The sequence below is a fragment of the Motacilla alba genome, chromosome 1 (genome assembly GCF_015832195.1).
Source record: "Motacilla alba alba isolate MOTALB_02 chromosome 1, Motacilla_alba_V1.0_pri, whole genome shotgun sequence".
NCBI classification, from domain to species: Eukaryota; Metazoa; Chordata; class Aves; order Passeriformes; family Motacillidae; genus Motacilla; species Motacilla alba.
The window spans coordinates 82,034,720-82,061,651 of record NC_052016.1 but is presented as its reverse complement, the minus strand read 5'-3'; the positions used below and the strand labels follow the sequence as shown (position 1 = coordinate 82,061,651).

General features: G+C 35.8%; 1 protein-coding gene across 21 annotated transcripts in view; it reads right to left on the bottom strand.

Annotated features, from left to right (window-relative positions):
- Positions 1 to 26,932, bottom strand: part of GPC5 (glypican 5) — a 603,769-nt gene that overhangs the window by 448,442 nt on the left and 128,395 nt on the right. For 20 of the 21 annotated variants that reach the window (XR_005258720.1, XR_005258721.1, XR_005258709.1 and 17 more), the window contains one exon: positions 24,643 to 24,768. Coding sequence is in view for 17 of the 21 variants with exons in the window: in XM_038151931.1 (XP_038007859.1) it covers positions 24,643 to 24,768 (126 nt within the window). In the remaining 4 variants the exon portion in view is untranslated. Of the gene's footprint in view, positions 1 to 23,351; positions 24,449 to 24,642; positions 24,769 to 26,932 lie in introns of those variants that run through there. The other variant, XM_038151888.1, reaches the window with a different exon arrangement.

Genomic DNA, 26,932 nt, shown 5'->3' with positions numbered 1-26,932 from the left:
TGCTTGAAGACATATAAAGAAGAAAAATTGATCAATGGTAAACCAGTCTTTAAAATGCATGTCTGCACTGTGTTACTAATAAAGGTGCCTCGGAGATAATGCTAGTGAAAGCAGAGATGGGTTCTGAGTACCCTCTCCTAATTCTCTTGTGAATTAAATGCATTAAGCAGAAAGGGAAAAGGGCGATTCTTCTAAGATTGCACACTGGAGAATTCCATAGTGTAGCTTACAGCACATTCATTAGCATGCTCTTTCAGATACAAAAGAAACATTAGAGGATATGGTAGTAAAATGATCATAAATGAGTCACAAGTCATTAAATTAATTTTTTAACCTCTGGAATGAATCAATCCCTTTTTCCTTCCTATGATACTTTCCCTGACATCATCCCCTGACATCATCAAAGACTGCTTCAAATCAGAACAAACCCAGCTTAAGATGTAATGTATTATTCAGGGCTGGAGTCAGACCCAGTTTCACTGGAACAGCTGCACATCATGAGTTCAGCATCCCTATTTCCCACATCTCCCACACCTGTAGTATCTTACAAAATTAATATTCACATGGCAGTACCCTTAAGGTTACGAGGAAATAATAATACAAGGAAAAAAATAAATTAACAAAATTATGGCTCTTATAATAAAACTCAAGAATTTATGCTTAGGAAAATAGTCCCAGAAAAACCAGACATACAAGAATTGAATATGTTGTGGAAAGAATTAAGTGTTCTATGCCTTTTGGAAAAAAAAGGTCTCTGCAAATCCACAGAACAAAGACACTGACCTAAGATATCTTAAATTACTGTATGGAATGTGTTTTTACTATATTTAGGTAAAATAGTCAGAATCAGTGACAATGCTCTTAAAATCTTCTGACAATATATATTTTTAAAAGCTGATTGGTCATTTTCAATGATTCATGAAGGTCTAGGGCATAAGTTGATGCTGCCAAACAGAGCAGATGGGCACTTTAAATGCTGAGATGACTGTCAAAAGGCTACTTCTGAAAGATGCAAACTGATAATAAAAGTAATAGGACTTAAGTCAATAAGGAAAGAAACTCCCTCATTTTTCAAGGTAATGCACAATTCTGCTTACACTGACCTGGTTAATAAAAAAGATTTAATGTATCAAATGATTGCTTAAATATATACCAGGCATTTCTTCCTTTTTTTTTTTTTTGAATCTTTGAACAGGAAGAAAGAAAACAGTCATTATGAAATATTATCTCATACAAATATTTTAGGAAAATGGTAAATATTTGGTTGGCTGCACATTGTAGTTATCACTGACTGTTTAGTTATGAAAATTGCACAACAGCCTCTGCATTTCCTGCATTTCTTTTTTTCTCTGATACTCCCTGGGAAACAGTGATAGAAAGCTTATGTATATTTAACTCCATGAGATGTTGACAAGTTGAATTAATTACTCAGAGTCTTCTGTAGTTCTAAAAATATGGATGTGACCCCTTGTTTCAGATGCAGCAGGCTAGTTACAACCATGAAAGGAAGCCACATTTAAGTCAATTAAACTGGTTTAAAAATTGTTGCCACTATGCAGTGGTCTCCAACACAGATGCTGACTTTCTGGGCTTTACTCAAATGAATTTCCTTCCCTTTTCTTCCCCCATTCTATACAGTTAGTCCATTTTTCCTTTTAATAATTTGTCTCATGGTGTCTCTCATCTTTTTTCCCCCTAACTGAGAAGTAGTGAAAAATCTTCATATGCCAAATTTTTCCTGCCTACCACAACATGATAATAGTCTCCAGTTCTGTTTTTTCTCTAAATCCCACTCTGTAATTTTGCCATACAACCTGTGCTCTGCTCAAACTCAAACAGTGCCTTTTCCTCAGCATACTTCTATCCAATGACTGGAGCTAAGCTTGACCACAGCTGATTCACAACCAGATCATCAGACACTCACTGGACTGCTTTAACTGGCTTGGGCTTTAATCAGGACATGGCAGCCTGTTGAACACATCACGCTACTCCAAGGAATTTGGGAGCCAATCAGTGGTGTTGGACCATACATACAGTGGTGTTGGACCATACAGATAGATAGATAGATAGATAGATAGATAGATAGATAGATAGATAGATAGATAGATAGATAGATAGATAGATAACCATTCTGGTTCTGCTTGGTCCGTCTGATTTGTACTATTTGTTTTCTAAACAAACAGGGAATTTGGGTCTGGTAAGTTACTCAGCACAGTTATGCAGAGTTAATTAAAGGTTCTTCATGTGAACATCATTCAGACAAACTTAGGTGATGCCATGTCCAGCTCTACTTCCTCCAAAAAACTTCAGTGAGGTGAGCCTGAATTATTATAGGTTGATATAAAGATAGCTCTTGTGACTGCTGCACAACATCAGTAGGTGCACTGGGGTTTTATGACATTGCCAGGGAGGAAGAAAACAGCTGATACGGGATCTGGGAGGCATTTTTATTAACCTTTTCACTCAATTGATGGGTTTAAACCACAGTTCTCAGAAAAATTTATGGAACCCAGTACAGATCACAACTCTGCATGTTTCACAGTTGCAAGCTTAATCATAAATAATATGTAAATAATTTACATACAGGTATAAATGCATAAATAGTGACTTTTATGCACAAATATATACATTTATGCCCTTAGCTCTTTCAGCTCTTCATGGGCAACTGTTTCCCAAGATTTATAGACATTCCCAATATTCATATATACTTGAATAAAAGAACTTTGTAGAGATTGATAATTTGCAGGTATTTTATTTTTTTCTTTCCTGCATTTTATTATTTGATATTATAATTAGTATTTTGGAGAAATGGTCAGGAAATATTAGCATGTATTGAAATTTATATTTATCTAGGTAAAGGAATAGATTCAATTGGCAAGATAAATGGAAGGAAGATAAGGAAAATTAGTTTCAGAGCTGAATCTTATCACTCAATATTTGCCTGTTTCACTTTTGTAATTGGTGATTGATAATACCTTCTAGAATGAAGAAAAACCAACAGCTTAAAATTTAAATAATAATAGCAAAATGCAGAGTAATGTAGAGCTCTATACCCCAAAAAAGATCTTAAATTAAAAAATATGCACTAAACAAAGGATTATGAAAATTTTAGAATCTGAAGGTTTCAGACAAATAAATATTTTAATAGCAATATTTTGAGCACATTTTAATATCTCAGACAGATTTTTTGTGTAAAAGCTTTTGCCCACAGTTTGACAAATCACCATCTTCAAGATCAAGATGTGATTTGGGCATAATTTTCCATTGCTAGCAATTTTTCAGGTAATACTTTACTATTCTGCAAAATTCACTCCCTGCAACTACATAGAAAATACTTCATAGAAGTTACCGCACTTAGTATTTCTTTCCCAAGAAGACTGACATTTAAATTCCATAATTTTTGTTTATTTTATCTGCCTTCAAAGATCCTTCATATTTTAATATTTGTTAACAACAGTAATTTGAAAACTCAAATTAATCATATGTATGTCACCTACTTACTAGTAAAGATGCTGAGAAAAACTCATGTTGTTTTCTGTGACAGCAAGAGCAAAAAGGAAAAGATTTTAACAGAAAGAAAGAGACATTGAGCTTCCTACGGAAAAGAATTCTAACTTGTGGATTTATCACTTTAATCACTTCCAAGTCTCCTTCACAGCTTACAAAATATGGAGGTTATGCTTTAAAAAAAAACTAAATCTTGATTTTAATTATGACAAGTCTATCAATACAATAAAAAAGGAATTATTCCTCTTGTGAACCAAACACGAATTGTAACTGAACAGCTTTCGATAATTTGATTGTATTGGAGTCCTGAAATGGATATTTAATCTAAAACAAAAAGAAGTGCTCTAAAACTGCTTTGGCAGATAGCCAAATAGGTATATTTTAGATAAACTCAACCGCTCAGACCACAAAAATGTGATCTGATAATGGAGATGTAAACATTACTTTATTGTACCCAGTTTGCCTTCATCATGTGTCCGATATTTGTATCAGAGATTGCCATCGGTGGTTAATACAATTACAGTAGAAGGTGTCAGAAATTCAGCGACAGAGCTCTGTATCATTACACTTTGTACTATTTGCATTTTTTCCCAAGATTATGTTTATGTACTTAACAGAAATTCTTTTCCCTATCAAGTGTACTTGATCATATAATCACAGTGAGCTACCAAACATTGCAGCCATGAAAACAGGATCTTCAAATGCAACAGCAGAACAAACACTGCAATGTGTGACTTAATATTCAGCTACACTGCTGCCAAGGGATGGCACTTCCACACAGTGCAGGGTGGACATGCCAGCTCAGCTAGGAATCTTCTACAATGCACTCCTTTAAGCAGATAAAATATGTCCTGGAAGAGTTTCTTTAGTTTAGCAGAACCCTTAGCCACCAGGCTAAGGGAAGATGGTTGCTTCCATACAGACACACTGTTCAAAAACAGGAATGGACATGAGGTACATAACTGCAATTTAAAAGTCAGGTAGAAGGTGGCACAAGAACAGGACACAGACTCAACATTCTGCAAGTTGTGTCGCAATGTCTGAAGCTCGATTCCCAGGTACGACACCTTAAAGACTTCAAAGTATCTTTAAAAATATTTTCTATTATTCTCAAAAGCCTTGCCTAATGGGGGAGAAAGGAAGAGAGAGTAGACTCCGGTCAGTTCACAGATCTGCTTGGACAATTGTCATGGGAGATGGTTCTGGGGAAAAAAAACAGGTCCAAAAGAGATGGTTCATCTTATTCAAGCTTGACAACAGTACACTTTCTTGTGCAGGAAATCAAGCAAAGGAGACAGAAGGCCTACATGGATGAACAAGGAGCATCTGACTACCCTCACACACAAGAGGAAGTCTGTAGGAAGTGGAAGTAGGGTCAAGGCACCAAGGATAAATATAGAGATGGGGTACAAGGATGGAGGCAAGTCAAAATCCACCTGAAATTAAATCTGGAGAAAGTCACAAAGGATAAAAAGGGAAGTTTTTACAGGAGAACCATAAGCAAAATAAAGCCTAAGGAAAATGCAGGACAGAATAGAGCCCTGAGAAACCAGCCCTAGGTGACCCTGTTCCGAGCAGAGAGCTAGACTGAATGTTCTCCAGAGGCCCCTGCAACCATCCTATGACCATGTGACAACCTCAGCATACTCATCTCCTATATAGCTGTAAAATCCCTGAGCCATGGCTGGCTTCAAAGGACTTTGTGTCCTATTCTTTAGGAATCATTGACAGTGGAGGACTCCTGCTCACTTTTTCTTTTCCAAAGGAAATGTGAAGCATTAATTACCATTTTTACCCTAAATCAGATAAAGGCTTTTCTGTCCTGTGCAAAAATACAAAATACAGCGATTTGCACCTTTACCATTGTGCATATCAGAGAACTTAGAGAAGACTTCTGCCTTTGCAAAGGGAGAATGCCCTTACCTATTAACACCATTATAGGGACACTTAATTTAATGTGAAGTAAATGGAGTGTTGCCAGAATAAATTAGATGGACTTGAGATATGTGACGCCTCCACAAATCACCTATTATTTTCTCAGACATAACTATCATGATTTTTCTCTGACCAGTGTTACTTCTTTCTGTATATTTCCCGTGGTAATCCTGCTCTGTTTTCTGTTTTTATAGCAACACTGGTCAGCATTGCAGTGCCAATATCACAACAAAATGACACAAAAGAACTAACAACTAAACAGACTCCAAACTCTGTGAGTGTGCCACAGCCCAATATCTTTATGAACACTGTGTCACACAGCTGTCAGCAGGAACTTGCTCTTTCCATGCCCCGCTTACCCTGGCTGGCCACACTATTCTGGATGACCCTTCCTTTGTCCTCATAGAGTTGAAAATACAGAACTGTTTGGCATCCTGAGATGTATGCTTTCCTCTTTCCCAACACCACATCACTCTTGGAATACATTCTGACTGTGATGCAGCACAGCTTCTTCACCTTTCCTTGGAGAGCTGCTACCTAATCAGTTCACCGAGTAAGCACACGACATTTATTTCTGTCTACCTACAATTGCTAATTGGAGCTTTCCCTATTAATTTTTTCAGATATTTTCTATGCTAAGATAAGGTAATTTTAAAAATTATCAAGGTAATTTAAACATTTTAGTGTTATTCCCCACTGCATGAGCCATTAGGGATCCTACACAAATACCCAAAAGCCAGAACCTGCCAACCGTGCATCATCCATTCCATTTCAGGGTGCTATTGGTATTCCACAGCTTAACCTGCTCTTTCTGTCAGCAGGTAATAGTTGAACTACAGACTCAAATGAGAAAAAAAAACTTATACAAAACCTGTGCTAATTTTATATTAATAATAGAAAAAAACTATTACAGAAAAAGTTATTATTTTATAGAAAATATTTTCCATTCTGACAGAAACCCCAGCTCTTACAGTCTGATTGAGTGTCTGACCTTCTTTCTTTCCCTTGAAAAGGCCTTTTTGTAGCTTGTTTCTAGATAGCTACACTGAGAAAGGAAGAAAAACCTGCAGTTAATCACCTCCTTCTCTAGAGATCAGAAATGGGTCAAGTGTAACTGTCCAGTATCTGAACAAATAGTGTTAAATAAAAAGAATTAATGTCTTTATATTTCTGCATGTTGATGTGAAAATATATTTGAAAATTCTTTTAAAAATAAGCCATATCTATGAAATATAGCAGCATAGTTTTTTCTGCTTATCATAAGAGCTTTTATACAAAAATAAAACTTGTCATCCCTTGGTAAAAAGCACATGTGAAGTATGTGAGTGACTATGCCACTTTGAAAGGCTCAGTCAGTCTTTGCAACAACTTTGGCATAAATACATTTTTATCTAAACACAAACATGAGAAGAAGTACTACAGTTATTGATTGCAAAAGTAATGCTGTCTGGTTACTCTTTATTTAAAAAATAACTCTGCCAAACAGAGAGCAGATTCCTCAAAAACTTCATTATCTAACAACCCAGCTTTGCAAGTACTTTTTGTGTGTGTGTGTGTGTGTGTGTGTGGTTACACACATAAGTAGTTCCTTTGATTTCAGCAATACTTCTCTGACTGCATTTACCTTCCAAAAAGCCCTTTTCTTGTCTGAATTAAGCAGATGACAAAGTCAAGGCAAAGGACGCCTGCAAGAAAGATGAATCAGAGGGATTTGGGCAAGGCTTCCTATGTTATCATGGGAGAAAGGTGGCTGCTTCTCCAAAAGAGCTGCTTAGAGAAGAAGCTTAACTCAGGGCTTCCCAATCACCTTCTCGCAGTCTGTCCAGCTCTGGCTGCTGTTTAGGAGATTAGCCTATGAAAAAGCCCAGTCAATGCCTAAAGCCCAGGTTAAAACCATGCTCCGTTATTCCCAGTGTTTGCAGACCAGGAACTGAAGCACATAATCTACCATGTTGTGGCAGCAATAAAATGTATTTTCTTAGGCTCTAAATCCACTTCCCTGACTAGACTAGAAATGTAAAGCAGCAAACATGAAAGCTTCATCCCCAAGATATTTTAGACAGAAAAAGGTTCAGCTTTCTTTTTCTCCCTAGGCCAGAAATTCCAATTTGAGAAACATTTCCTTTCAGCAAGAAAAATATTTCATAATCTGTATTTGTGGTGATAGTGGTAGTGTTGCATTCAAACCCTCAAAACACTTTCTACAGCTAAGAAGTACTGAAAATCAAACCATGATATAAAAAGTTAAAATATTAACCATTTTAATTATTACATGTTGTAGATCTGACGAATTTGCTACTTGGTCTTTAATATGCTAAATTGACACACACATGGACATATATATGGGATTGACATATCTATCTAATTAAATTTTTCTTGGTAAATATCCTGTTAGGTTTCATTTACATACTATGTCACATACTGCTAATACATTTTAGTCCACTTGGAGAATACACTTATGCTTTGAATTTACAGAATTTTCCTTTTTCCTATCCCTCATGTGTCAGCAGACAAACACAAAGAATGTAAGTGCATATGTCAGGGTCATTACACTTCTAGAAGAATCTATATTTGTCGTTATGCAAAAAACAAAGTATTTGCCAATTTTATAATTATGTCTCATGGCTTAAACAATTGTTGTAAAGAATTATGTATTTATTTTTTTTTTAACCATTGCATCATTTTAGCCAATTGCTCATTTGTTTTGCTGAGGAAAATGGTATAAAATAAAAACTTCCCTAACACAGAAAATATGTTCATCCTCAAAATTTCCAAATTTCCAAGACAATTAAAAACACCTTTTTGAAAGTTGTTCATATCTTTGAAGACTGATAAAGACTTAGAAGTCTTTTCTCCTATTTTCAAAATATTTTCAAATACATCTTCCCTTACATGCATAGGCAGACTTTACAGTCTCTAGAATTTACATTTATTTTACCAGGATGCTTGTACTGCAGAGGTAAAACAACAAAAATACTAAGGAGAAACTATTTCACCTGGATTAATCCCATTTAAAGCGTTACCTTATAAATAATGGGCTTTGGTAATCAGTTTTTAATCAAAGAAACAAACAATAATGATGAGTTGTATGTTACATTGCTTCACTAAGCAGTATATATACTTGAAAACTGAACTTGAAATCTGACATCTGTCACTTTACCCAGTCATCCATCACTAGATGATAAAACTGAATTGTCCCTGACTGTGTACAATTTATTCAGTATTCCAAGATTTCAGGCAATAGGATAAAACCATCCAGCAGTGTGAGGTTTTTTTCCAGCTCTGAAGTAAACACTAGGGAGCTTAATCCACTGTCAGAGACATTTGCCCTTTCAAAGAGCAATGCAATCTCTAAGACTGCAGAAATGCAAAGCAGCTGTTTCAAAACAAGATGAAATAAGTCTATTAGTTCACTGAATGACTGCTGCACTCAGAGTTTTCAGTAGTCAAAGAAAGTAAAATCTAACCTACCAAGAGCATTTGGCTACCCTTCTGTGAATCCTCTGCATTTCTTCCTTTTCTCTGTCTATCACAGTGTCACATTGCTCATTTGATTTGTCCCGTTTGGTTTATTTGTTAGTGTTGGACCAGAAAACCTTTTGATACTGCTTAATGGAATGAGAGGTCTAGCAAATACACGGTCCTCAGACCTCCCCTTTCAAGTTCCTGTTTCCTCCAAGAGTCAAAAATTTCTGTGTAATTCTGCTGAGATGATCCCTTTGTTCTAGACAATCACATTGGCAGGATTTTGAAATACATCTGCTCTTTAAGTATAATAGAAAAATAATGTCGAAACCCTACAAATCACTAAGCACCTGTAAGATCTTGAAAATGATATGATTTCATGCCAATAACAACTTTGGTTGTAAAAACTGTAATTTTTTAACCAGCACAGCTATAAAAATTGCTGTTATAGCTCCAGGTATTTCAGAAGAAATGCCTAATATGCTAAGGTTTTTCCCTTTATGTTAAAAGGATCCATTCTGCTGCAGGCATCTTTACACCCATAATACTGAATCCACACTGAGTGAACAACTGTACCCAGGGAGCAGAACAAGGAAACCTTAATAACAGGCTCAGCAAGAGATCTCAGTCATTCTGATACCCTTTTGTGCAAAACAGGATGAGAATGCATAAGGAGCAAAAGCTACAAGTAATTTGTAGCATTTCACAGTTACATTAACACCTCTAATTGTAACTGACAGGGCAATTAGGGCTGAAAAACATCCCAATACACTGCTTTGAACATGATGATTGTCCCACTGAAACAACAGAGCTTGCACTCTGTTTGGAAGAAAAGTGTTTCACTTTATTTTCTTTCATTGAAGTAGATGCCCCAGTTCATCATGCCTCATTAGAGATTTGTGTTGCTATAAACATGATTATTTCAAACAATCACAAGCCTTTATATCAAGCACATAATTTAACAATTCCCTTCTCAATACAAGTGTCAACAAGGCTCTTTTCAAAAAAAGAATGCTAATTGTTATATAATCCATTAAAGTAATGAGTCTTAGAATAATGAGCAGGCAATATTGGCTGAATACTAATATAACACAAATGGACCCTCCTTTTATTTTTTTTAATGAAATCCAAACTATTCATCTCATGTGCCTGGGTTTACCAGGTTTTGTACACTTCCTTTCCTACCAGTCTCCCTTCCTCCCACACTCATGCACAGCTCCCTGCGGTGAGCCATAACAAGCCAAGCTGTGTCCAATATTAGCAAGTAGCTAAATTATGTAACCACTAATTTGCAGATTTTTTTTTTTTTTTCTGGCAGAACTCAATGCTTAGGGCCCAATATCTACGCTACAGATATCTGTGGGGGAGAGAATACTTGATTAGATCTATTTTAATCCCAAGAGACTGAATGCCCATTAGTAGTCAGGCTGTGTTAGATGCTATCTTCAGGCACGCCTTCCTGTTTAGTTTCATCTAAAGGGAATCCTGATTATTTGGCCCAAGACTGTTTCACAACATGAACTGAAGTAACTAGAGATGACTAAGAGATTTATGTCAAAAACACACTCTTGATCCAAATTAAAATGCTGCTGTAGATGCCTCTGTATCTGATTCTTCAAGTAAAAGACAGTAAAAAGTCCATAATTCAGGAGGAATTAATCCCTCTCCGATTTCTGCACATATATTCAGGATTTAAAATGGGTGGGATTTTTTCCTAGTCCGAGAACTCTCCCCAATCTTAGCTGTTGACTGTTTATTTTTCTATTAATCATTTGTTATATACATCTGTATATCAAGCATTAATAATATCTGGCCACAATTTACACACCTTTGATAGTATAGGATACAATCTTAAAGAATATATAAGAATAAAAATAGTCTGAAGGCTGAATAATAATGTAAGTAGTGCTGGAAATTAAATAAAATAGAATAATTAAATGATTGATCTTGGAAAAATACTCAAATCTATACCCAAAGTGTGACAGAGGTCATTTTAAGGGTGAGCGGAGAATTTCAGAGTGTGTTTTTGCTACCTTGCCCAACCTACACTCAAGACAGAACATTGAAGGGAAGAAAAAAAGGACATAACACAAACCAAAACTGTAATTGCAAATGTCACCACTATATATGGGCCTTTATGGACCTGAAAAGAAAAGTGAATCCATTAAGATGACACCAAGATATTAAGAGAGCTGGAGAACTTGACATAAAAAGAGAGGATGAATGAATTGGGTTCATTCAGCTTGGGAAAGACCAGGTTGAGAAGGGATCTCCCCACACAATTTATAAAAATACCTAAATTATAGGTACAGAGAAGGAAGGTATAATTTTTCCACAAAGAAGCACAGTAATGGAACAAGAGCTAACATGCACAAGTTGCTTATGAGAAATGCTGTCTAGACATATGGAAAGAAAAAGCAGCTGAACATCGGAATGGGCATTGGAATTAGTTAAATAACAGCCATTGAAAATGCTACTTAGCTTGTCAGTGTCCTGAATATACTAATCTATGGCCTTGACTTGTTACAGAACTTTTACCAGCAATTCCAGAGGTCCTTTCCTAATGCAATCTTTTCCATGCTTCTGAGACCAGACTAACAAAAGAAATTCTACACAGAAGATGAAAAAATATTGTCTTTCTTCTTCCCATTGAAATCGTGAACTGCAGTAGTTTATGCATATTTTTACCTTAAAAATTATAAATAATAGCATGCTTTTTGGTTTTCTTTATTCACGCTGCAGACAATGAGAAATACAGAGACGTAGGTTTTATATCCTCCCAAGTTTCTGCCTTATCTGCTACAACCTGGTTTCATGAGTAAAAGCCTGATAAAAGGAGAATGCTAATGTTAAGAGTGCTTTAAAGAAACAGAATATATCACAAGAAGTTTTAACACCCTCCACGAGCATTTGTGGGCAAAATCAGCCCTGCCCTCCTCTCCTTCCGACACTTGAAAAAGTCTTTGGGGGAAGAAACTGAAAATTTGAGATACCAGGTAGCAGACTAGATAAGGAGGGTTCTTTTCAGCTGAAAATATGAGGGTCAATTGAAGACACTGAGTTTCTGCTACTTTTCATCTTTCTAAAGAAAAGAAGCACTCTTTGAGATTGTCTGCTTGATAACTTGGCTTTTGTCACAGTAATGGCCTACTACAGACTTCCAAAGACAAAGGATTTACCAGATATCCTTCTCCATTTGTAATTGGTCTCCTCTGGACACTGCTGGACACCAGGGCAAAGTGATGGCTGTTCAGGGATTGCTTCTGACATAGAAGCTACTAGTCACTGTCTTCCACCCATACATCTCTCTTCCTCAGAGTCCATCAGTGTCCTTCCTTTTTTTTTTTTTTTATACTCTAATTCAGCCTTCTCTTCTGTCCTCATTTTGCTAAATACTCAGAGTATTTCCTTATGATACACTACTTAAATACCAGGAGCTGCCAAAACTTGTCTATATTAGCTTTGTACAGCAATTGCAAACACTTAGATGAAGTAAGTACAGAATGAGTCAGAAAATTCAGTAATATGAAGTGAAAAACAGGTTTGGAGTTTGGGTGGTTTGTTTTTCTTTCCTCAAAGTTGTGAGCTGCTTGTTTAAACATAGCTAAGGCTAAAAGATGTTTGTGTTAAAAGAGATTTTAACAGCACGTGGCATAACATAAAGGAAGTTGAAAATAAGATAATTTTTTTCCTAAAATATACGGCACCGTTGCAAATCACAGCTTTGATCCAGCACCTTGTTGATCAGTTTTTACATTAATATAAATGGAACTGCATCTTTGTTTCATGTCATATGGCATTAGCACACCGGCCAAACTCAGCAAATATGTACAGAGAAGGGGCAAACACCAGAGCAAGTGAAAACCACAAAAGCAATCAAATGTTTCCCCAAAAAGACCCCCATTCTGCATTTGCTTGCAGAATAAAGGGCTACTGTGCAGGGGGTAAGAAGTGGTCACAGCACCAGAGCTCAAGTTTTGGACAACACTCTCGGGCACATGGTGTGATTCTTGGAGTGTCCTGCACAGGACCAGGAGTTGGACTCGATGATCCTTATGGGTCCCTTCCAACTCAGGACAATCTATGATTCTATGATAAAGCTTCTCACTTTTGGGATTGTGATCAGGAGAAGTTACACTCTTCTCCACTGGGTGGCAACATAAGATTCAGCAACAGACAGAACAACTCTCCGCAGGAGCACCAAAAAACCGGGAGTTTTCTCCTGTTGCTGTTTCACTTTGCCATGCTGTGACATGGGGAGGGGTGGGGGGAGGCAGTTTTGAACACGGGTAATTGATTGTGTTTTAATCAGACTTGGCGCAGTTCAAAAAGTATTAACATAGCCCCCTCAAATTTTTTGTTTCTTTTTTATTGTAATAATGTAATGAAATGTAAACTAAAGTTACCATTAGATGTGCTGGAAACTAATACTGACTTCTCATAAGTGGTTTTGCACAAGCATCATGGCTACAGTTCTGCAATTTTTTAAAGTGAATTTTTTTTTAAAGTCATTTGAAGCAGTAGCAAGATAATGTAAGACACAAATAAGATTTAAAAAAAAAAAAAAAAAAACAAACAAAAAACCACAAAGACTATGCCTCTGGTTTCTTTAAAATACAGAATATATTTTTTCTGACAAAATTCCCTAGAACATAATTACAGTATGTATCTAGAACATAATTACAGTATGTATCTGTATCTCTTTTTTGCCAGAAGACAGGTGAAGGTGACGGAGCATTACTCTCACATCCACATAAATTTAAATGCATAAGCTCAGAATTATTTCAAACACACATATAAATGAGAAAAAAATAACTTAATACACTGCCTACTTATCAGGAGATGTTTTTCTAGGACATAAGTTGTTCTGTACCTAGAGAAAGATTTTGCTCTCTTTCTATGAAATGATGATCTATTTTATTTAAGGTCTATTAAATATTTTTGAAAAAAGTGGGGGAAAAGGCAGTGTAAATCCCAAACAGTTAAAACGTTTGGGGATTGACACAACTAGTAGAGAAAACTGCTTATCTGAACAACTGTATGATCTTTTTACATATGGTTTCTCTTCATGTATTCCAGTACAATTCGTGTGTACACAGCTGAGACAAGAGTTCTTGTCGTGAGCATCTGCTTGACCCATCGTGTGTGCTGCACCTACCACTGTGAACCGTTCCAATGGCACTGCTGAAGCATCTGCCACACAGGTGCTCTCTACAGAGGAATTCAGAGCCTAGAGGAACCTGAAAGGTAGCAGGGAACAGCAAATCAGTAAGCTCTAGCTGGAGTCCAGGAAACTTGGGGTTTTTTACCTTCTGATAACATCTAAGGGTGGTGCACAGTGGTGCACTTGTAACTACAGCTCCCTTACGCACAGGGTAGAAGTGACCCATTTCTGCACTTTCCTTTTGGTAGCTGGGAAATATGCCCTGCATTGTGGTGGTTTTAAGTGGAGTAGAGCTATTTTTCTTCACAGTGGCTGGTATGGGGCCATGTTTTGGATTTGTGCTACACAGAGTTGATACTATAGAGACGTGTTTGTTATTGCTGAGCAGGGCTCACACAGAGTCAAGGCCTTTTCTGCTTTTCGTACTGCCACAATGGCAAGGAAGTTGGAGGTGCATGGGAAGTTGGGATGAGACATGGCCAGGACAGGATACCCAAGCTAATCAAAGGGATATTCCTGACCATAGGACATCATGCTCAGTATATAGAGAGGGGGGAAAGAAAGGGGAAGGGGGAGTGTTTGGAGTGATCAAGTTTTGTCTTCCCAAGTCACTGTTAGATGTGATGGGGCCCTGCTCTCCTGGAGATGGCTTAACACCTGCCTGCCCATGGAAAGCAGTGAATTAATTCCTTGTTTTGCTTTGCTTGTGTGTGTGACTTTGCTTTCTCTACTAAACCATTTTTATCTCTGCCCCTGAGTTTTCTAGCTTTTACCCTTCTGATTCTGTCCCCAACCCTGCTGTTGGGGCGATGAGCAAGCGGCTGCGTGAAACTCGGCTGCTGGCTGGGGTTAAACCATAACAACCTTCCCTCAGGGTGTAAATGTTTTATTATCAGACTTATATGTTCTTGAGGACAAGATTCAGATGATCTAAGCTACTCAACCACTTTGTGCTGCACACTCCCAAGTGGTTGCAGGGGTTAGAAACAGCCAGTCTACTAGCACTAAGTAGGATGTGTCTCACTCCACTGACTGCACAGACTCACAAGTCCAAATCAGATGCCTGTGCTTGCATAGCTATAGATTTCAGTTGAATCTCACCCCAAAAAATGAAGCTGTACACTCAAATTGTTGTACACTTCCTTGTACACTCAAATATGGCATTGTCAACATATGAATACAAAAGAATTAACAATACTGACTGACACTTAAGCTGAAATAATTCTCATTTTAAATTCTTCACAGGTGTCAAGGCAAATAAACAACTTCTGGCTGCTTGATTCAACTCTTTTTCACTATAAATATATCCCTTTACTAAGCAATTAAAATTACAGAGAGGGAGCAGAGCCTAGTTATCAGCTCTTGAACTGACTGGTAAAAAATTCTTCTGAAAAACTAATTCTCTCTATATTAAAATATTTATTTGAAATTTAATGATTACTGTGAATCTCTGCGAATACAATCTGTGCTGTCAAAAGGCTGAAGGGCAGTCTTTCTAATCTGAGATTTTGTTGGGTTTGATCATAGTAAAAACCTTCCTGTACTAGAAGTATATGTTGTCCAGGGCTAGTAATATTTATCTAGACATTCTTGTTCAAAAAACCCCTACAATGGCTTATGCCACCTCTCTCCAATAGCTAGCTGCTGTCTAGCCCCCCAGCACCATTCAGTGTTGTTCTTCAACCATTCAGAAATTGCAATGTGATAACTGACAATGAGTAATACTTTTCACTGCAAGATGAAATATCCTTATATCAAAAACATTGTTAGGATTTTTTAATTATTTTTTATTTATTTTAAACATTTTCTGTTCAAGGATTTCAGGAGGCTCTGCCTATGTGCTTTTCTTCCTTAAGTAGAAAAGACAAGTCGTTTTAGTGTTTGTATTGAATATTAGCTGTCTGCTCTACTATCTTTGTAGATTCCAGAAATACTTAAGTAAACAATGAAAAAATGCATTTTTATGAGATGTAACATAGGCTAGGCTTGTTACTTCATCTGTAACAGTTGTACTAATGTGTGATTCAGATGTTTTAAAGACATTAGGGTATGAGAGTGAGGCATATTAAAATAATGATTGCTGGTAACCTATTTTATACAGGAACTAAGCATCTCTCAAATATTGTCATTGTCATATTTGCAAAAACAACATGAATGTACAGGTTTTTATAGCACTTTATAAGAACCACTTTAAGAACTGTTAATAACAGTTTATTATAACTATTTATAAGAACAGAACTTTGCCCAGAGAGATTTAAGAGTCTCCCTCACTAGAGATATTCAAGGTACTGTGCCTGGACACAACCCTGTGCCATGTGCTCTGGGAGGACCCTGCTTGAGCAGGGAAGCTGGATCAGATGTACCCTTGTTCCATCCAGCCTGACCCATTCCATGATTTTGTGATTCTGTGGCTGAAGACTTAAAACCTGGAGTTCTAGATAGCATAACATCACCCACAGTGAAAATAGGCTAAGGAAACAGGGAAAATTAATCTTCTTTTCATAAACACTCTAATTCTCTCCAAATCTGTTCCCAACTTCATCTTACATTTAAACTGAAACTTCGATGTAAAACACAACGTTTGGTGCCTCATGCAAGAATATGTTCCATCCTTGACCTACAGCACTGAGAAAGAATTAAACTGATGCTTTGTCTTGTGTAATTATTTTATACAGCTTAGCTCAGTGAGCTTAACGCAAAACTTTGACCAGAAGATCAGTACTAGCAAATATAAATCAACAGTTATATGATATTACATGCAGCATATGGATAAATATGGGTAGCTAGTTTTCAAGTGAAATATCTCACACTTAATAGCTGCTCTGGATTAGTCTAGTACCTGTAATATTCAGTCTTTAGGTTATTTTGATTCTTTGTCTCAGCATAGATACTTTGTATTAGCTTGAGTTACTAGATATTTTAACCTTTTATAACATAAATTCTACCAGTACTTTTAGACTGATGCCCTTTACAAAGGGGAGAAAAAGTCCTAGGAAGTTCTATCCAGCTATTTGGAAAACTAAACTAATTGCATCCTACAAGGCTCCATTTATCCCTTCACTGAAAAAGAGGCCAAGAGGCCCATTCAGACATGCATTTCTTCACACAAATACCTGGAGTATAGAAGATCAAGAGTAACAGGAGTTTCAACATGACAAGCTCTTATTAACATAAATGTGTTTAACATGACAGAGATTCACTCTTCAAAGGAAGAGAAGCTACATCTTATTACACAGCAGTACACTAGAATGTAACCCCTCCATCCAAGGGATTTTCTCAAATATATATAAAGATTCCCAACAGTTTGAAGGAAGGTCTTGCTGGTAGCAGAGATATCTTGTTTATTCTGAAAGAAGGACAACTCATTGTGAGATTGGACGGGCTTTTATGCTTCTTATTTCCTTTCTTTGTCTCATATATATAAAGCACGTTCTTAGGAAGAATCTGCAGAGTCTTCTGTTGCATGAAAGTAACAATTTCATTCAGCTGCTTTGATCTGTTATAATAACTTCTGATATCTTAGGTGCTACTGGAACATGAAAACCTTTCAGATTTGGATGTGACTATTCACATTAGTGCTTGACTGGATCATTTACTAAGGCTGTAGCACGGCATACATGGGCGTAACTATGTCCTTTTCACTGGGTTTTGCTTCAGTCTTTTTTCAGAGAGAATTGTCACAGGAGCACTCATAGCAGGTAGGCATTAACTGGGTTGCCTCATTAAATTTCTGTGTGGAGTACTACACTTTAAAAATTAAAATTTCTTCTGCATTAAAGTAGCTTCAGTTTGGGTTATTCAATGAACTGAGGAAAAAAACTGAGCTAACATCACTGATTTCTAAATTCACAGTATTCATTAATGCAGCTTAATTTTCCTGAGAGCCCATTTGTGGAGTAGTGCTAAAAAACTTTGACCCTAGAAATGCAGTGTTACAATGTAAACAGAAAAAAATAGTAATTTTAATGAGTATAAGACAATCTGTGCTTCCAATCATATAATTCTCAAGGAATACAAGCAGAAGCTGAGCTGCTAAAGAAGATAAGAAACCATAACTTTTATTAAGAAGGACAAAATGATATTTTGAAGAACATGCTCATAGACTAACAGTTCTAAATGGCAGATTAGTTTTACTTCATTAGAGAGGATCTAATGATTCTTTTGACTGCAAAAGCAGCAAAAAATACTTGATAAAACTGGAAAGAATACTATTTGCTTCTAGAAAAAATAATGAATGAAATTATTTTTGAATGCATTAATAAAACTATATGAACATCACCTTTTTATCATCGGTATTATATAAATGTCAGTAAAAATATCAATCCGTACACATAAAAAAATCTATAAAATATTCATCAAAATAGGACTACATAACTCAAATTTTTCTTATATAAAGAAAAACTTTCTGCAAAGTTTCACAATTAGACTCACAGGAAAAATTTCTGGTTTTCACATAAGTCTCCCAACCAACTTCCAGACCTTTAAAGGCACCCTGCTTGTCTATGTCATCTATGTCATCTGTAAAAATGAAAAAAGCAAAACCTTCAGCACAATCTAAGTTTCAAAAGCATACTTTCATAGTCAGTGCAGGATGCTCAATGAAAATCTGACCTACAGCTGCCAAGAGAAAAAGTCTTCAGCAGAGGTTACATAATAATATGAAGGTTGAAAGGAACATCTGTAAATGCTGCAGTGCTGAACATTATTACACTGAAGTCTCCTCTCTGGACTGGTAAAGTTGCAGAGTTTATAGAAAACTGCTGTGGGCATTACATTGAAAGAAGACCCCACAGACAATTATTTCACAATCCAAAATATTGTTCAAATAAGTCATTGAGGGTGCTGTATCAAATTGCCATGCCTAGAGATGATAAATAACTTGGGTATAGAAATATAAAATGTTTCAGAGTATCAGTGTGTGAAACTGTAAAATATTGCTAAACTTACTATTTGAAAGAGAACCTGTATATCTAAGTTGAATTCAGTAATACTGAAAATAATAAATAAAAGAACTTAAAGGAGGCACAAACTTTCTGTCTAGTATAATCTACTATGACTCATAGTTATTTATTCTATGCAAGGTTTATTTTTGAACTATGCATCAAAATCCCCTGCATGAGTTTTCCTTGGTTTTAATATGAACCCTTATACAAAAAAAGAGACAACAGATTTTTATTTTTATTGTTCCATTCTTTCATGTTACAAAATACAGTAAAGTAGTCCTGAATTCACCTGGAAAACCTTTAAGAGTCATCAGATCACTAATACTAAATTGTGCTTATTATTTTTCTATGATTGCATAAAATGAAAAGCCAAAACTTCCAAAATGAAGGTATGATGATGCAATAATTCAAATTTGGAATATTTTTTGTTACTGTTCTTTCTCATGCCAACCTTTGAATAGTCTTCTGTGACTTCATAAATACTACATTTTATTAGCATGGTTCTAATCATGTTTTTAATTTTAAAAGTCAATACAATTTGTAAATTATTATCAACCTAATAGAAATTAATTCACCCACTGTCAGAACCCTTCTATTAGAGGCTCTGCTGTGCACGACAAACAAGTGCAATGATTCTAGGGCAAACACTACAGAAAATTATATATTTGCTCAAGCAAACAGAAGGAAAAGTAGAACATTTATTTTGAGGTTATCAAATGCAATACATACTTTGCTGATTTTATGTAATTAAATTCATTCCATCCTGAAGCGAAATGAGATTTATCTAAGTATATACTGAGAACAGATATTACCAATAGTAAAACAGGAATTACTTTTATTGTTATAACTCACAGCAAAATGGGGAACAAACCCCAAAATTATTATAAATGAAGGGATCTTATGCCAGTTCATGTCTTTTCTATGTTGACACAGAAATATGTATCATCAGCCCCTCTTAAACTGACTCAGCGCTTTGGCATCTGAAAACTTCTGGTTCTCTTGTGGAAAGCTAATGGTGTGAAGATTTTTGAGTTCATGGGAAGTTTGAATGTCCACAGTTCCGGGCCAGGCATTTGCAAATTTGCATATTTTGAGGAAGTACAAGTTTACAGTTGTTTTTTCTCTATGATCTATCACCGGTCCTTGTTGGCAGCAGCCTGTTGGGCAAAGCAGTAAGAGCCATAATGGGCTGTTCCTACATTTTAAGTTGCTCAGGCACATGTTTTGCACAGGTGTAAAGTGATGCCTTAGAAGGCAGTTTACATTTTTCCATGTTTTAAAAAGTGATGATTGTTTCAAATAGAAGGAAATTGAAATCAATTTATTAATTTCCCTTATATAACCATTTATCCTCTTTTGTTGGATAAGAACAGGAACAGGATTGTAGTAGTTTCAGAATATTTAAGAACCAAAAGAGAAAATTTCCCCTGCCTAAGAGCTATGCTAAAGCTAAGCATTTATTTGATGAGAGATGCTTATTATAATCACTTTTTAATGATTTGCTCAGCAATTAAAATCAATCATGCTGTTTAATTTCTCTTAATTTCGATACTTCAGATATGCGCTTTATATGAAACTCTTCCTTCAAAACTTGATTAGCTGTTTTTAATAATTTCCATTACCCCTGAATCCTTCAACACACAAAATATTACTATTTTTTCACTCACATCTATTTTTATTTCAGTTAAAACACTGGTCCTGAGATGTACAGTATATATTATGCTCTCCTCTGTGTATTTTTAATTTATCTCTCTTCACATTCTAGCCAGGCTTTCTGGATAACCAAAGCTGTATAAATGTCAGTTAAATCTCTTTATGTTTGTGAAATGGAACAATCTCAGTCTATTTACATAGTTCCCATTATTATAGCTTTAATGCTAAGATGCCATCGAAATTCCAAACTCATATGCTTTGGTAGTGCATAACTTATTAATTCCAATTCCTCTTTTTCCATTGAACTTAATTAATCCTATAACACTAAATTCCAGGTACTTCATCACAACTTTCAGCTGTGGCCTTGAAAGTAAAGTTTGAATTTCAATTTCATGCTAGACCACTGCAATCATACAATTGGGTAAGACAGGGGAGGGGCTGAAGACTCCTCTGAGATGTCTTGTGCCTCATTTCACGCCGCCGGGACACAGATCTCATGAGAGTGATCTCGCTCCCACAAGTCCTGGCCACTACTGATCCTGCTAGGCATGAGTGCAGGAATGTGGGAATACTGGTCTGAGGTTTTCATGAAAGCATGAGCCTGTACTGTGTGAACAAGTACTGTGTGATCCAGAACAATTTCTAGAAAAGCAGAATCAAGGGCCATATTTCATGGCATTGTGATTTGGGAAAAAAAAAAAAAAAAAAAAGAAAAAAAAAAAAGGAAAAAAAAAAAAAGAAGGCTTAAAGCAAAAATGGAACAGCTGAAGTGTATGAAATATAAACTGTTAAGTAAGCTTTCATTGCAATAATACTGTTATTCATTTTCTGACCTTTTCCCATCCAGGCTTGATAATCTCTTGGATAGCATTAGAGAAGGCAAAGGTTAGAAGATTTAACTGATACCCAATATTGTCAGTGTTAAAACCTTTGAAATGCTTCCTTCAGAAAGATGCTCAAAAAAGGAAAATGAAAAACTGCAAATATTTTCTTTTCCCTATTCATCTGTCTTCAGGACTTTTTGCTACTTGCAGCTTGAAACACAGATACAGCAAGCAGTCTAAGCAATCTCCTCAGGTCCTGGTACACCAGCAATACATAGTTCATTATATTGTTTTCTCATGTCAAGCCCAAATTTCAGTCATCAGCAGCTATCTGTGGCACATGTTTTTGAAACAGAAGGCAAAAACAGACGGAAAAGAATGAAGAATCTCAAAACAGATAAAATCTATTTGTCTTTAAATAATTTGAACAATGTAGACTTTTCCCCATCAGTGCCAGAAACACTGGTGAGATGCACTGATGAGTTCATCAGTATTGTTATTTATTATTATATTAGTGGGAAGGCAGGATGAGGAGAGGAAAAAAAAGAGTAAAGAGAGCGAGTGTACAGGTTCTTCAGTATTTAGAGAGAAAAGCTATGATGCCTGCTCAGTCATTATTGCTTCCAAAATGTCACAGCATCCTGGCATCATGACAATAGAAGCTGAGCAACACAGGATTTAGATAATCCTGGTTTCAGAATCATAGGGATAGAGGAGATTTTAGGAAATTATCCAATTTATCTCCACATCGCTAAGAAAAATCAGCTTTTGCTACATCATTTCTCAGTGACTGCGTTGCCTATTCTTAAAAATCCTTCTTTATGTAAAAGCTGGACAACAAAACCACTTATTTTTGTCCTTGTCACTAGAAAAATCTTGCTAATGTTTAAGCAGAATATATTTTAAATGCTTGCTATGCACCCCAGCCATTACAAAAGCAGATACTAGACACTTTTTCTTAGGTCATCACTTCTGTAATAACATTAGTAACAGTAAAAAAACCTTATCTTGTTCAAAGAGCAGGACAGCTTTTCCCCCTTCAGTTACAAAAGAACAAACATGAACAAATACAATTGAACAAAGGGCATTTTGATTGAATAAGAAGCCAAAACAAAAGGGTGGAAGAGGACAAATCTGAGTACCTTCATGAGGATAGTGAAACGGGAGATTGTGTATCACAATGTATTTGGTGTACAGTCAGAGGTCTTGAGATGTAGGAACTAATCTGCAGGTCCCAGCTCCATTTGATAATCCAGAGCAATTCAGGGTTTCCTGCTCTTCTGGTTTTAATAATCATTCTGTACTTCTACTATCTACATCTCACGTCTTTCAAGAAACTGACACTGACATGTACTGACCAAAACTATAAATATATATGCATTACTATATATACAAAGACAAAATATCTTAGTTAAGGAAATTTTAAAGTTAAACTAATAACAAAGTGTTATTCCTTGCTTTTAAGATACAGTGCTTTTGTCACCCATTATACCTTTGGGTGGATCCAACATTAAATATATTGTATGCATATATATATATATATATATATATATATATATATATATATATGAAGCATATATATAAGCATATCTATAGCATATATATTAGCATAATTATTGAATTATTTTTTAAAAACACTATGAATTTAGAAAATTTAGAGAATTCTTGATTTCTTTATCAGGACCTTAGTGTCTAACCAATCAAAATCAAACAGTATAATAGTATAAACAAAGTAACAGTATAATCATATAACATAATAATAGATACAGTATAATAGTATCATATGATTTAATAAGAAAGGTTTGAAAATATCTAATATATTAATAGTAAGTATATAAGCAGCCACAAGTAATGATAGAAGAACTTTGTTCTTAGGAAATCTTGTAACTACAAGACCCTTCCTTCATATTGTTACTGAAGTATTTGGTAGGAATGCTTTAGGTGAACCAGAAAACAAAAGCAAGGAGGTACAGTTGAGATTAAATCTCAAATACAGTTACCTAAAGAAGGAACATGGCCTCTTCACAAGATTGTTGTGGAAAAATCCCTGGACAAAGGTTGCCACTGAGACTGTCAAGGGAGTCAACCACTCACTGGACTTTGCTGCTGCCAAAGCACGGGACTGCCCCAGAAGATAAAGAGAAGTGGGCCTGTAGCCGTTTGATAAAAGGATGTCCACTCAGTTTCCTCATGCATCGATAATAAATGACAGCTCCTATCTAAAATTTTAGAGAAACCTAAAGGTGTATATTGCCCACTGCTCTCTCTGTTTGCTATCTCACACTTTACTAACTCTCTTCACAGCCTTCTTTGACATGACCTTTGATAATACCTATTAATCCACACATTAACATAAATATTTTTATTACAAATAACTGCAATAAACTTTTCAGTATTTTGGTCTCTGTCATCAGGAAGGGAAGGATCTCCTGCTCAGAGAAATACTTGTTTTGGTGATCAAAGCAATAAAGCAAAAACACAGAGATCAGCTCTCCAAAAATCTTTCTGCCATCCAAAAATGCTAGTGTTTTATAAGCTGTGTAATATACTGATTCCAGAGACGCACATCCAGGACTGTAGCGGTTTATTATCTCTTCTTTGCCACTGCTGCTGAATGATGTATCCCAAGCTGCGGCATTTATAAAAAATACATGTTCCTCTTTTAAAATGTTTTATCTTCACATTTAACTTTTAGTTCTCTCATGGGAAACGATATATATTAAGAGATTCCCTCATACTTTGCAGCCAGAGAAGGTTTTAAGCTTGAGTGTCTTACCACACACTGCATTAAAAGGAGCATTTTGTAAAGACCAAGAGCAAACAAAAATCCATATTCTTCTGGTCCAACTGCATTTTGCCAAATATAAATGCCAATCCAGGTTCTTCTCCAGTGTTTAGGTGCTGCAAATTTGAAGGAAAAATGTCTGAAGAACATTGGAATTCTTTTTTTCTTTTTCCTAAACAGAGATGCAGGGAGATTTTATTCACTGTGTACAGGTGAAGCCTGAGAGAAGGGAACCCACGCTTATTTAATTTTCAAACTAATCTTGACACAGACACAGGGAAACATCATACCTGACTGGAATAGAAGCTGTTTTAGCAAAACTTGACTTACAACAGAAAAAAGACAAAAAGTGAGCCAGAAAGTTACCTTCTCACAACATCTTCTCCGTTCCAGCATGGGAGGCCATCGGCAGCTGCCAGCTCATTCCCGCACAGCTGATCCGCCAGGTTGCTGTAAAAGGCTCTGTAGAGCCGCAGGTGGCTGATAAACTCCCTGCACACAGGAACACCAGAAATAATTGTCACTGTCAACAACAACATTGAGCTGCCTTGCTGTTGTGCATTTCTAAAACATAAGGAATGTGGTTATTCCATTACTCTCCACTGGTTCTGGTGATATTTTAAATCGATCTGTCAATAGATAAGTTTGATTCTTTTAGATACGCTTCATTAGTTTACAGAGTTGATACTCCCATTGGTCAAATTTTAAAAAAAACCCCTACTTTACATATGCTCTGGAACAGAAACTATTTCTTTCAACCTGAAATTTTCTTGCATTGTAGTGATATAGTTTGCAATGCTATAGTTGGACAAATAGATGAAAAAATGCTCCAAAAAAAAAGCATAGCAAATAAAAAAATAGGTGTAGATGAATAAGTCTCCTGTTTTCCAAAATTGCTGACAAGAAGTCCCCTACCTATCTTTACAAATATTACAAAATTTTAAAGTTATGCAGCAACTCAAGATTCAGGTAAAATGGGATTAAGATGTAGGTGTTCAGTATTTAGTAAAGATTTAAATAACCATCTGAAGGATTGTATCAGTTCTACCATGTGCTGTGCTGGCAGCTTATAAATTATGCATTGTTATTTTAAATAATTTTAAAGATGCCCAGAGGTAATGAAAAGGTTTTGTACTTAATTCAAAACAAATGAATTACTTTTTAGTTGCTATGTTCTTAACAGAATTGTGGTATTTAATATAAATTGCTTGTTTATGAATTGAAAATCTCTTCCTGGGAGACCCTTTCCTACTGGGAAAAATTAAAACACTTATTCATTCTGAAATGGAACATGACACATTACTGAGTTATCTATGACCTGCAGGCACACAGAAAAGCCCCACCAAATGCTGTACTTATTGCTCTGTAACCCAGCAAGCTCCACTTTATGTTAACTGCTTTTATAATGTCTGGAGTTGTGAAAAAATGCCAGAACTAGTATATACATTTCCCTATATTTAGTTACCATAGGACGATATACTATAGGGAATTTAATTTTTCAGTATTGTTTACTTCAAATTAAAACAGATAAAACATCAGTGATTTATACAGTCCATCATTTAAAAAGCCATACATTCTTTAGGGTAATAAGGCAAATATTTAACACAAACTACAGTGGTTTTGATTTACTATGTCTATTAAATGTGATGTGAGTGCCCTACTAATTCTAAAACTGCAATTTTGAAAAATCCCATGTAGGGTCAATTTTGACTATGCAACATATAATTGCCTATGTGCATTAGGCTTTAAATATGATTCATCCACACTCTCCTAGCCATGAATAATCATATCTTTTATTTCTCTACACCCAAAATTTAATCCAATGTGCACAGTGGCTTTGCAATTTCCCTCCAAATGCCATTGAGTGGATTGAATTTGATTCTGTCCATGCTTTATGTTTTCATTCTGGCTGAAAAATAGTGTTTAAAGAGTCCTCTCAAAGTGAACAGTTAGAATTTCTTCTTCTGAAGAAATAAAAATAAATAAATATAGCTGTCATAATATCTTGTCACAAACTGCATTCTAACCGAAAGGTCATTTGGTTTATTAGTAAATATGTCCTGAGGCAAAGATAAATTTAATAGAGAAGTAATAACTGATTTCAGCCCCTGTTAATTTCTGACCAAAGTAGTTAGAAGGGCAAATGGTATGAATGTCAATTTTCACATGATCATCCTCTAGACCAGATAGCATCTAATTATAGGCAGCTGACCACAAATGTGCAATTACAGTCAGTGGAAGCTGAAGACACTTTTTATCTGTTTATTTCATCCTCTGTACTACAAGCTGTTTACAGTTCTGGAGAAAAAAAGCATTTCATACTTCCAAGTTTGTATGTTGCTATTGAAGGGTTTGCTTAGATTTTTAAAAATTCATCTAACAATCTTTTGGCATCGAAAGAAAAGAGAAATTTCTTTTTCTTCTTGTACCAAATACTATCAGCTTAGGTCCAATGGTAAAAATAATTCAGGAGAAGTTCAGGTAGCAGCAGCCCAACGTGTACTTTAAAATACAAACTTTCATCTGGACAGGCATTTGGAAAACAGAAGTACCACAGGAGGTGAATAGGTGGAGTTAGAGGAGAGCACTTCTTTAAGAGCAGGCTGCAAGCACTTGCTGAAGTCACACTTCCACGTGAGGTTCTTACAGTTGCTAT